At 46.9% G+C, this 12,401-nt stretch overlaps 1 protein-coding gene across 1 annotated transcript; it reads left to right on the top strand.

Moving 5' to 3' along the window:
• Window positions 1-1,211: 1,211 nt before the first annotated feature.
• On the top strand, window positions 1,212-3,600 carry ascl1a (achaete-scute family bHLH transcription factor 1a). Its single transcript, XM_072483990.1, has 2 exons — window positions 1,212-2,142; window positions 2,589-3,600. Exon 1 carries the CDS (start codon window positions 1,212-1,214, stop codon window positions 2,124-2,126), a length of 915 nt encoding a protein of 304 aa, XP_072340091.1. The 3' UTR covers window positions 2,127-2,142; window positions 2,589-3,600.
• Window positions 3,601-12,401: the final 8,801 nt, after the last annotated feature.

Genomic DNA, 12,401 nt, shown 5'->3' with positions numbered 1-12,401 from the left:
GGGAGGGGAGAGGGAGGAGGGAGTGGGGGAGAGGGAGGGAGAGAGGGAGGGGGAGGGAGGAGGGTGGGGGGGGGAGAGGGAGGATGGAGGGGAGAGAGAGAGGAGGGGTGGGGGAGAGGGAGGAGGGAGGGGGAGAGGGAGGAGGGAGGGGGAGGGGGAGAGGGGAGGAGGGAGGGGGAGAGGGAGGAGGGAGGGGGAGAGGGAGGAGGAGGCGGGAGAGGAGGGAGGAGGGGAGAGAGGGAGGAGGGAGAGAGGGAGGAGGGAGGGGAGAGGAAGGGGGAGAGGGACGAGGGAGGGGGAGAGAGAGAGCAGGGAGAGGGGGAGAGGGAGGGAGGGAGAGGGAGGAGGGAGGGGGGAGAGGAGGGGAGAGGGAGGGGGAGAGAGGAGGGGGAGAGGCAGGGAGGAGGAGGGAGGAGGATGGACGGGAGGAGGGAGGGGGAGAGGGAGAGGGGAGGAGGGACGGGGAGGGAGGGAGGGGAGGGAGGAGGGGAGTGGGAGAGAGGGAGGAGGGAGAGGGAGGAGAGGGGGAGGAGGGAGGAGGGAGAGGGAGGATGGAGGGGAGAGAGAGAGAGGAGGGGGAGAGGAGGGAGGGGGAGAGGGAGGAGGGAGGGGGAGAGGGAGGAGGGAGGGGAGAGGGAGGAGGGGGAGAGGGAGGAGGAGAGGGAGGAGGGAGAGGGAGGAGGGAGGGGGAGAGGAAGGAGGGAGGGGGAGACGGAGGGGGAGAGGGAGGAGGGGAGAGAGGGAGGAGGGGAGAGAGGGGAGGGGAGGGGGAGAGGGAGAAGGGAAGGGGAGGGGGAGAGGGAAGAGGGAGGGGCAGAGAGGGAGGAGGGAGGGGGTGAGAGGGAGGAGGGAGGGGGAGAGAGGGAGGAGAGAGGGAGGAGGGAGGGGGAGAGAGGGAGGAGGGAGGGGGAGAGAGAGGAGGGAGGGTGAGAGAGAGAGGCGGCGAGGTGGAGAGAGGAGGGAGGGGGAGAGAGAAGCGGATGGAGGGGCGAGAGAGGGGGTTGTACTTTTCTGGTCCCTGTGTTCTGAAGCGTCAGAAATCAACTTTCTCCCCAAATGATTGGGTGACGAGTTTTGAAATGGGGGAAGGGTTGGCTAGCTGGTGTTTCGCTGGATGTTACAGGCTGAGGAGGGAGTTTTGCTTCTTGTTTATTCTGGGATGCGGGATGGCACGCGCCCGGCGCACGTCCCGGGGAGGGGGGGGGCGGAAAATGGGCGGAGCAGGGGCGCAAGCCTGCGGTTTCAAAAGGCAGCGCTTGTGCGCGAAGGGGCTTCAGTGGTGCTCCGGGCAAAGGGAAGCGTGCCACGGGAACGTGGCGGAGGAAGGGGGAGGGGGAGCTTTGCAAAGGGGGAAAGACAAGCCAAGGACAGACAGGACTGGAGTGGAGGGAGAGAGCGCAACACGCGAACGCCACGAGCTAGGCGCACGGCACGGCGAATCTGCAGCCTTTGCCACGCCGCCTGTCCCTCCTCCCCTTGCAACATTCCCCTCCCTAGCCACCCACCTACCCCCTACCTCCCTCACACCCCGATGCCCAGCATGGGGAGCACTGCCATCCAACCAGCCTACCTGCAGCCCGCCTGCCTTTACGCTGCCGCCCCCGCCGAGTGAGCAGGAAGTGGAGCCGGAGTCCAGCCACCAGCCACCCTCATCGGCCAGTGACAGTAAACTCAAGCAGCAGCTCAAGAGGCAGCGCTCCTGCTCCCCGGAGCTGCTGCGCTGCAAGAGGCGGCTCAACTTCAGCGGCTTCGGTTACACGCTGCCCCCCCAGCAGCCGGCAGCCGTGGCCCGGCGCAACGAGAGGGAGAGGAACCGGGTGAAGCTGGTCAATTTGGGATTCGCCACCCTGCGGGAACACGTCCCCAACGGGAGCGCCAACAAGAAGATGAGCAAAGTGGAGACGCTGCGCTCTGCGGTGGAGTATATCCGAGCCTTGCAGCAGCTCCTGGATGAACACGATGCCGTGAGCGCCGCTTTCCAGTCCGGGGTCCTCTCACCCAATCTCTCCAATGACATGAACTCAATGGCTGGCTCTCCCGTGTCTTCCTATTCTTCTGATGAAGGCTCTTGCGAACCCCTGAGTCCCGAAGAACAAGAACTCCTAGACTTTGCAAGCTGGTTTTGAGCTCTCTCTGCAGCAGGTAGGACTATCCAGCTCTCCCTTATTGAAATAGGAGCAACATTCAAGGGCGCAAAGAGGCCGCAATTCCTTTCCATAAACTCCAATGGGACGGGATATTGGGGCTGGCGGAGGACTGAGATTGCACCCGTTTTGCATTCGCCATCCGCCCTGAATGTCTTGACTTTTCCGGTTTAATACAGCACCGATTGAATGTGCAAGTGTCTGCACAGAGGGCTGACCTGAGAGGTGTGGGTAGGGTAGGGCCCAGGGAACTGCTTCCAGTCAACAAGCCCAGAGTGTGTCTGATTGAAGATATCATTGGCATGTGCAACTGAATGTTCTGCAGGCGGGATTGAGTCAAGTGATCAGATTGTAGAGGGGGTGGGGTTGTTACATTTTGTAATCTGGTAACTGTGCGCAACCAGGTGAATGCTAAATGATGTTTCTCTCGTTTATTCTATCCAGATCTGCCAGGAAAACACAGCAAAGGTTCCCGGGATCCAAGTACCGGAGGCGGCGGTACAAGACTCACCTGCTGCCTCTGCAAGCCCCTCCACTGGACTGTCAAGGACTCAATGACAAAGTGGTCCGTCAATGCAATCACACACAGTGCCTAAACAACCCAGGAGTAAAAGTCACTCCCAGGTCCTCAGCAACTCCGGCCTTTATCACAATCTGTCTGGACTACACGAGAGCATCAACGGACAGATGCCCCCACGCTACCGGCCCATATAGATTGTCCCTCACTGTCAACTTCCCATGGCAGGCAGGACTCCAGTACACTTACCAACGTGGCAATAACGTGTGTGTGTGTGTGAGTTTTTTTAAAAAAACAAATGTCACATATTATGCTTTATCCAATCAAAGAGTTCTGCGTTTTTTATAATACTTTTATACTATTTTCGATATAGAATGCTTCAGGCCTTGTGCGTTCTTTTTAATGAAAAGAAAAAGAAAAATCTATTTGTATCTATGCTAACCAGTTTTGAATTATATTAAGCTATTTTTGTATATAAGAGAGATGGATTTATAGAGTTTTGTACCAGACTTAATGTTCCTTTTTTAATAAGTGTATATGGCGATTAGACAAAGAAGCATGTGATGTCTTCACCTTCGCCCCTTAGCTCCTCACCTTCTAACTGCCAGTCAGTGATTTGGAAAGTCATTGCTTCGGGTGTAGGATGGCAGTCCCCTGGGACACACTGCAGAGCCTGCTAGTGTCTTATTCTCCAATTTGTCTATTGCTGTGGAAACGTGCCGATTATACTGCCCAACACAATTGAATGAGTTCCTGCCAAACTTTGGTTTACAATCAACAGCTCTCTGCCCTGTGTTATCTCGATTGTCCTCTAGATCCTATACATATATCATACGTATATATGGGGGTTGTGCCTATATAAATATATGTTTTTTTTGCAAACTGACAAAAGCGTGTCACGTATGATTTTTTTTTTTCTACATGTTCGTTTCATAATAAAGCGTTTTCTTTGAACTACCGGTAGTTCAATGCCGATGTATCTCGTTCATTATTGTTTCAAAAATCAACCTGTGTGCGCGGTTCATACCAGGAAAGTGCGCTTGATGAACATGAGACTGTTGTCAGATTGCACAGAACCCCTTCGGGCAGTACACCGTCTGACCGTTGGATGCAGGCACGGCGTAGGCTAACACAAACAAGTTGGGAGGAAATTGCATTTATATAGCGCCTTTCATAGCACCACCCTGTTCTAGAGCGTTTTGCACAACCAGTGAAGTACTTTTGAAGTGTAGTCACTGTTGCGCATGTAGGTGATGCAGACGCCAATTTGCACACAGCAAGATCGCACAGACAGAAGTGTGAGAACGACCAGAGGCTCTGTTTTTCCTGAGGGATAAATATTGACTAGGACACCAGAGAGAACGTAACTTCTTCCAAATAGTGGCCAGGGGATCTCTTAGGCAACTCTGAGGGGGCAAATGGGGTCTCGGTTTAATGTCTCATCTGAAAGAAGACACCTTTGGCAGTGCAGCACTCCCTCAGTACTGCACTGGGAGTATCAGCCCAGACTTGGTGCTGGAGCGGGATTTGAACCTACAACCTTCAGATTGCAAAGTCCCGACTGCGATGTACTAAGCTGGTTAAATTCAATGGCTGCAAAATGGGATGGAGTGGTGGATGAGATTGAAGGTAATGTGGGTTATCCTCGACTCATCATCAAGCACATAAACGTCAAACAATGTTTGGTCTCTGGGATTTTAGCGACTGGAACTGCCAAATACCCGCAGACAGCGGCTGCCCCTGGAACTTGAGGTGTGAGGGGTTTTTTTTCTCTGAAAGCACGAGTCAGCTCTCTGAAAGAGCTGCGGTGTTCTGTGAGCTACTTTCTGTCAGTTAGCGGGGACGTGACAGGAATGTTAGTTGTGTCTATTTCGGTTGTCTTATTACTCGTCCTCAGAAACTGCATGAACATTCAGCTTGCGTGCACCCAGTCAGGCGCAACCCACATCGCCCAATGCACCGCACAATATACAATGGCCAGGGACTGAAGGAGGCGTCAGAGTTCAAATCGAGACACTATTACTGCAGGATAATCCGCAGTTTGAGGGGGGGGGGGGGGGGGGGATGCGATTGTGGAACAACGAAAAAAAATAATTTTAGCCGGGTAATGGGGGATGGGGGTTCTTGAAATGTGTCACCTCTTCCCAAAGGCGTATAGGACCAGGTATTCAAACTTGTGCCTTTTTCTCGGGTTTACATATTGACTGATCTTCAGTTCAGAATGGCTACTTCTCTCTTAAAACAGGCTATTGGACAAAGTGGCGACCCCCCCCCCCCCCCCCCCATCATTATCATCACAATCTGACCGCCAGAACCACCATGATTGAGACTGGAATCATTGTTGATACTGTTAGGCACCTTATCCTTCATGCATTGAACATCTGAAGTATTTTGTTCAAATTGAGACTTGGAATATCCTGTGTTGGATTTTAAAATCGCCTCAGCACTGGAGAGATAAGGAGATTTTTGTTTTCCACAGCGAGTTCTTGTGGTCCACGCTGCTGAGGAGATCTTTCTCCTTGTGAGAGAGTCTAGGACCAGAGGGCATAATCTCAGAGTAAGGGGTCGCCCATTTCAGACAGAGCTGAGGAGGAATTTCTTCTCTCAGAGGGTAGTGAATCTGTAGAATTCTTCACCCCAGGGTGCTGCAGGCTGGGTCATTAAGTATGTTCAAGGCTGAGATAGACAGATTTTTGAATCAGTTAGAGAATCAGTGGTTCTGGGGATAAGGCGGCAAAGTGGAGTTGAGGATTATATCAGTTTAAAGGACAAAGTGGCGAAGTAACGGGGAGTGGTACTGATTGGATAGCTCCTTCAAGACAGGATGGGTCGAATGACCACTTCCCTTTACTGTAAATTTCCATGATATATGGAGATGCGATTCTGAACGTCAGTCCATTGGGCATGTTAAACACGAAAAACATAATTAAATTCCACTTGCTGCCTCTAATTATCACACGCTGGAGCTCAGAAATCATATCCATAGCAAAGACAAGCGCTGTCTCCTTAAGAGACACGTACCCACCGGCCCCAACTGCTCTATTACTGTCAAACTAAAATGTCCTCTTAAACCCCACTCCAGTCACATTCGAACTGATTTTTTAAATTCTAACCTTCCCGTTCCTGTGTTTACCATGGGAAATACTAACAGGGTAAACGGCTCCTCTCCCTGAATATAAACATCGACCCTCCTACCGCTTTCCAAATATTTCCTCACACTGCTTACGGCCATTCAGGCCATTCCCTGCTGTGATAGCCCCCTGTACTTCCAGACCTGGGACAATGAAACTGCAGTGATTTCCAAAGGAATAGAGAGTCGCACACTTTACAGACTTTGGATGAATCATTCGACCCGAATACTTAGCGAAACAAAGCTTGTTTCTACACTCGCCGATTGCTTTTCACCAATACTCCGCCATGGGGAAAATCACAATCTGAATCATCATAAAAACAGCTCAGAGCGCCAACTCTCCAGGGTAACTAGAGTCACAGATAGACCACAATTCTGGAATCCAGTCACGCCTATCACCATCCACCCGGCCTCAGCGCTAAATTATTACAGACGCTTGCAGCAGAGTGTGTTTGTTTGCAAAGAAACAAAAAGTTGAGCTTTAATTAATGTTTCTGTTAAGCGAGGAAAGGGCATTTTCTGTTTAGCTCAAGTTTTGCTGCCAGTGCACAGAACAACGGACTAGACGGGTGCAATAATCAGAAACATTGGAATAGATGCCCTGCAGAATGATTTCGAGGCGGGTGACAAGCGAGGGAGAGATTGCAGGAACATTGTGCATTGGACATTGTGCGGACAGTTAAACTCTGTGCAGCGGTCGGTGTGGGAGAGGAAGCTGGTGGCGGAGTGAAGGGACGCAGCCTGTGCAGTGCTGGGTTTGCAGTGAGTGACAGCAGGGTGGAGCGCGCGGCGCGGCCCGGCGCGTGCCTCCCGCCTCATCTGCATTCCGGGCGGGAGCGGCGCAGGCCCGAAGAGCACGCTGCTTTCTGATTGGCGGGCGGCATGCGCCCCCTGTCAGCCGGCGGGCCCATTGTGTGATGGAAGATGATTGACAGCTGATCTGATCTCCCCTCCCCGCTCCCCTCTCCCGGGAGCCGGGCAGCAGGAGGAGGATGCAGGGAGGGATGGAGATAGTGGCAGAGGTGGGGGTGTTGTGTGGGGAACTGTGCGGCGAAACTGGACACACACACTTAATGCAGAGGGGCGGGAAACCCACCTTCTCTTCAACGCCCCCTCCCCCTCTACCAAGTTCCAGTTGAAGACTCCTCTCCCCCCCCCCCCCCCCCCCCCCCATCGCTTCTGCATTGATGGATCTTAAAGCAGGAATGTTTGTTTTTTTTACTTAGAAAGACTTTTTGCATGGAACAACCTTTTATCACAGAGTTTAAAATGCATAACAAATCTACATTAAATACTATTGGAATAAATCCTCGGCCAAATATAAAGCTAGGATAAATGTCCTTTAGTTTAACGTCAGCAACTGATCGTTAAATGCATTGCATGTTGCAGAATAAAATAATAGACCGCAGGTTCTCTAGTGAAAGTTGCAAAGCATTTTTATACACCAGTCCTGTCGTCTCCCCGTCCATAAATTTGGATTATATATATAGATTCAATCAATAACCCGCACAAACTGTAAACTACACAGGATATTAATCATAAACACGGGCCAATGCTATTGTTAAACTTATCTAAGAAGAGATGCACATTCTTTCTTGATTTAAACACTTTATACATTTAAAAAGAAACGAATTAATGATGAATGCTACATCCACACAAAACCCCAGTCGGTCTGAATGGTCTGATTGTGTTGAAGCTTCAAGACTCCCCGAATATTGAGAGGCAGTATTTTCATCTGGAGAGCTCAGCACGCCTTCTGATTAAACTCAAAGGTTAGTTAAATTATACAACGCCCGCTCCCCCCCCCCCCCCCCCTCCCATCTCTCTCTCCAAAATTCATGAATAATGCTGCTCCCCTCCTGGTTGGTTGTACCGCGAGCGCCGGCTTTCAAATAAAGCAGCACTTTGTTATTGCTCCTCGAGTGTGCTGCATTTCATAGCAAAGGATGAGGAGGGGAGAAAAAGCCAGCACAATTAAGGGTTCGCCTGTCACGAATCATTATCGCCTTTCTCCACCAGCCTGTCAAGCGTGATGAAAATAAAAAATGCCATATCTAATTGCTTTTATTTAGTAAACCGCTGGAAAGAAGGGGACTGGGGTGGGGGGTTCCTGAGAATTGAGAGCGAGATAAGCGGTGCACGGATGGTCAATGTCAACACGCTTTGGTTAATCTGTCTTTTCACTCTCTCCTGAGTCTGATTGGCATCGAATCTGAACACATCCCCCAGAGTGGATGCAATAATCAAATTGGACTCCTTCTGACCGGGGGCTGCGATGGGCGATGCGTTTGAATGGGCTTTCAGTCTATTCAGCAAGTAAAATGTGAATGGTCTCGCTTTCCCCAAACCCCAGCAAGAAAAGTTTTACAGCTGTTTAAAGTTTAAGATTAAAATAATACCGCAGCCCCGGTACCTCTTGCCAATGAATTGCAGTTTCCTTTTTTTTGGAGGAAATTGTCAGGATTGAGAATTTCATTCACTAGGCTGAAGCAAAAATGACAATCAAGACAAAACCCCAATCAAGAGTAATTTCCAATATCCCCTCCAAACTTCCTCAGTAAATCCAGGAGTGAGGAGACTCCAATCTGATGCTTCACGTTCACCATTGGCGCCGTCAGTTTGCATAATCAACATTTCAAAATCATCCTTGCAATCCGCGCGAGAAAAAAAAATGTTCTGTTAATCTGCCATTAAAATAGGACGAGCGCCTATGAAGTTAATTTGATGTACACAGATTCATTTCTAGGGCTCAAACTCAATTAAAAACTTTCCCATATGGACAAGTAGAAAAGGCAGGAAAGCATTCTGATCAGCTTGACAATCGATTTTTGAATCAACCTTTCTCTCCCTCTCTCTCTCCATCGCAGTGGAGCTGATTAGAGAAGCGTTTCATCTGAATTTTCACATCGACACACACACACACACACACGGTCGCAGATTATTCCAGTGGGAGAGGAAAAGGTTTCATGTTGTTAGTGTGAAATGCATTTTTGATTGAAATCCAAAGCGCTTCCACCAGGATTAGACCGTGACAGTGTAAATGAAAAAATGCCATATGGCTGTTATATTGAGCAAACAATACGTTCACGATTAAGGACTACGGGCACCAAGAGAGCAGTGAATCCGAGATGAAATTACGCTAATGTACCTCTGAAAAGGCAGATTAATTGTGAAACAACGGCAAAACCCCAATTTGAAGCTTTTATTAATTAAAAACTTTACGTCTTTTGCTGTAAACATTCATTTAACCGAACCTGTCATTCGTTTAGTGTCCTGCTGAATTTAACCTTCTGAATGCCCAGAAGAACTGGTTAGGCACCTTTAAAACCTGGCTTTATAGTTTGACTTGCTTGCCCTTCTCAAAAACAAATTCCCAACAAGTGAAACCCACCGTATCCAAAGTAAACCAATTAAATTATTATATAAAAAAACAAACCATTCAAATTTCAAATAAAACGCATTATCTACAAGATAAACCAATAAAAATAAAAATGAAACCCGCCATACGCACAAGACAACCAAAATTTAGAAAAACAATCAATTAGAAACAGGATAAACTTCATCAAAAGGGGAAATAACCTGCTTAAAATAAAACAAAACGCCACAAAACTGCCAAATTAACTTCAAAAGAGCAAAAAAAAAATCCAAAAAAAATCAAAAACAAAGCAAGTGCAAAATCGGAAGTTGTCTTGCTAAAGAATGCTGACCTTGCTAAGGGGTACCCACACCCCGGGAAAGAATGAAAATTGTTTCAATATTAATTTCAAAATGTGCATTCCATGTCATTTGGTATGACGTAAACTTGTTATTATAACTTCTTTCTGTACTTATTGTAAGTTTGAGTGCGATTTAGAGACAAGTATTCACTTTTCCAACTCGATAGACTTGTTTTATAAGGTGCAGTGACCAGAACAAAAATCTGGTTTGCAAAAAGTACTGTATAAGTAACATGGAATAACGAGTAATATGGAGTATTAGTAAGTAATACATAATATGTAATAGCAAAGAGTCGTTAACGCAAGGAAGCGAGGCGTCAAAGTACAGCAGAGTAGTAGTCAATCAAAATACGTATTTTTTGATCACTGCATCCATTGAGTTAATACTGGCTAAAAGACTATTCAGGGTGCTGAATGCAAATCAGCGATAAGCAGTTCTTTTTACCATGAAAAGGGTGATTTTCGTTTTGCATATCTATATAGCAAGGGCTGCATGTTAAACATAATTCACCATGCCTTATTCCTGGGCCTTTCAATTCATCGGGTTTGAAGAGATTGTCTCTCCGCACTGTGATTAATGAGCTGCTGTGCAATTTAAACTGTAATGACTTACCGATCATCAAGAACGATAGTGGCATTTCTTTTGTACATTTGCAAAGCTATTACTAAGGGGGCCACAAACCAAAAAGATTTCACAGATAGCTAAGTATTTCTGCAAATCTCCCCTCCCCTTATCTTGCCTCAAAGTGTGGTGGCCAATGGACAGATCAGTGCAACTCAAAACCCATATTTTCTTCCAGTTCTTTACAAGTCTTTTTTTGTGTGTGAAACTCTGAATTGAACAAGCTGATAGCCTGCAAAGTAAAGCCTTGGGTAGTTTAGCTTAAAAGACCAACAAGCTATTGTCTGCACAAAATAATTTCTTTGTTTTCTCAATTTGGAGTCTGATTAATTTGTATATAATGTATTAATAGCAGAAAGATAAATAACATTTATCTTTATTGCCTTCTGGCCAAAGTGGAGTACGATAGGGCAACCAGGATTATCTGTGTGTGCTCACAATCCAGCTTTATTATGGTAATAAAAACACAGCATTATTTCTAACAAGGGTCAAAGTTGACAGTTACCCAATACGGGCAAGAAAATGCCACAAAATAAGAGGTCCCCGTGAAGACCTAATGAAGCAGACAACTGTGAGTTACTGTAGAAATATACAAGAGTGAAGTTAGACTGTGGAACTCGGCTACCACATGGCTGAGGCAAATGTCACAGATGTTCTTAAAGACAGGCTACATAGATACATAAAGGTGGAACGAATAGAAGAACCTGCTGATGGGGTTAGATGAAATTGGATGAGAGGAGGCTGGTGTGGAGCATAAACGTTGGTGTGTAGCAGTTTGGTGGGATTGGCTCTTTCTATGCTGTAAATTTTAAGTATTTGAAATGACTTCTGGGAAAAGGGAAAAAATATCATGCAATCGTCAGGTAGTTACCAACATTATCTAATTGTCTTAATACATGCAAATCAGAATTGTGTCCATAAAACATCCAGACCCATTTGGGGTTCATGGACAGACCTGATTATCCATCATCTGTAATGTGTTGGTACCCGGATCAACATCCAATCATCATACAACACATATACAAGACAACTGGATGCAATGAAAACACTTCAACACTCCTGATTCCTAATCTTGCCTCCTCTCCCATTCTCACAGGATGGATTTCCTGCGGCTGTCACACCTACTTGCAGGAACTTGTCAAGTACACTCAGGTCAGCAGTACTGGCCAATGATTAGGGTGTCAGGGCGACCAATAACCCCATATTGGTGGGTGATTTATGGGAATAAGGTTATGAAAGTTGTATGGATTACCATTCAAGTATCAAATCTGTTTAAAGCAGAGATGATCAGATTTCTAAATACCAATGGAATATAGGGAAATAGGGATAGTGTGGGAAAAAGACATTGAAGTGGATGATCAGCCCTGGTCGTATTGACTGGCAGAGCAGGCTCGATGGGCATGGCCTCCACTTGCTCCTATATTCCATCCTAATTTCAAGTCTGCAGTATTGGAAAATTAACAAATGTTCAAAATAAGTTTGTATTATTCAATTTTGTTGTCTCGAAGAAAGACTTACCTTCTACCATGACTTTCACAACATTCCAAAGCATTTTACAGTCAATGAAGTATCTTTGAAGTACAGTCACTGTTGTAGGAAAAGCAGCAGCCAATTTACACACTGCAACTCCCCCAAAACTAATAAAACAATGAACAGATAATCTGTTTTATTGCTAGTTGTTGGTGTGGAAGAAGCCCTCTTCTTCAAATAGTACCACAGTTTATCTATCCTGAAAGAAAGGAAACAAATGTCTCTTCGAAAGGCATGGATTGATCAGGGATAGTCAGCAAGGTTTTATTGGGGGAAGATTGTGTCTTACTAACTTAGTATAATTTTTTGAGAAAGTTACAAGGAGGATTGATGAGGCTAGTGCAGTGGACATTGTTTACCTGAATTTCAGTAAGGCACTTGACAAGTTCCCACATGGCAGATTGGTCAGAACATTGAGAACCCACGGGATACAAGGGAAGGTGGCAGGTTGGATCCAAAACTGCCAGTGACAGGAACAAAGGTTAATGGTTGATGGATGCTTTTGAGAATGGAAAACCCCAGTTTTGGGGCCCTTGCTGTGTGTTGTATATATTAATTATTTGGACTTAAATGTGGGTGGCATTGTTGGGAAATTTGCATTTGACACAAAAATTGGCCATGTAGTTTATAGTTGACTATGTTAGAATTTATTAGAATTACTATATTAGAATTATATCAATGTTTGGCTGAGTAGGCAGAGAAGTGACAAGTGCAATTCATTCCAGAAAAGCATGAAGTGATG

Source organism: Scyliorhinus torazame, chromosome 19 (genome assembly GCF_047496885.1).
Source record: "Scyliorhinus torazame isolate Kashiwa2021f chromosome 19, sScyTor2.1, whole genome shotgun sequence".
Lineage (NCBI taxonomy): Eukaryota > Metazoa > Chordata > Chondrichthyes > Carcharhiniformes > Scyliorhinidae > Scyliorhinus > Scyliorhinus torazame.
This window is presented reverse-complemented; position numbering and strand designations above follow the sequence as displayed.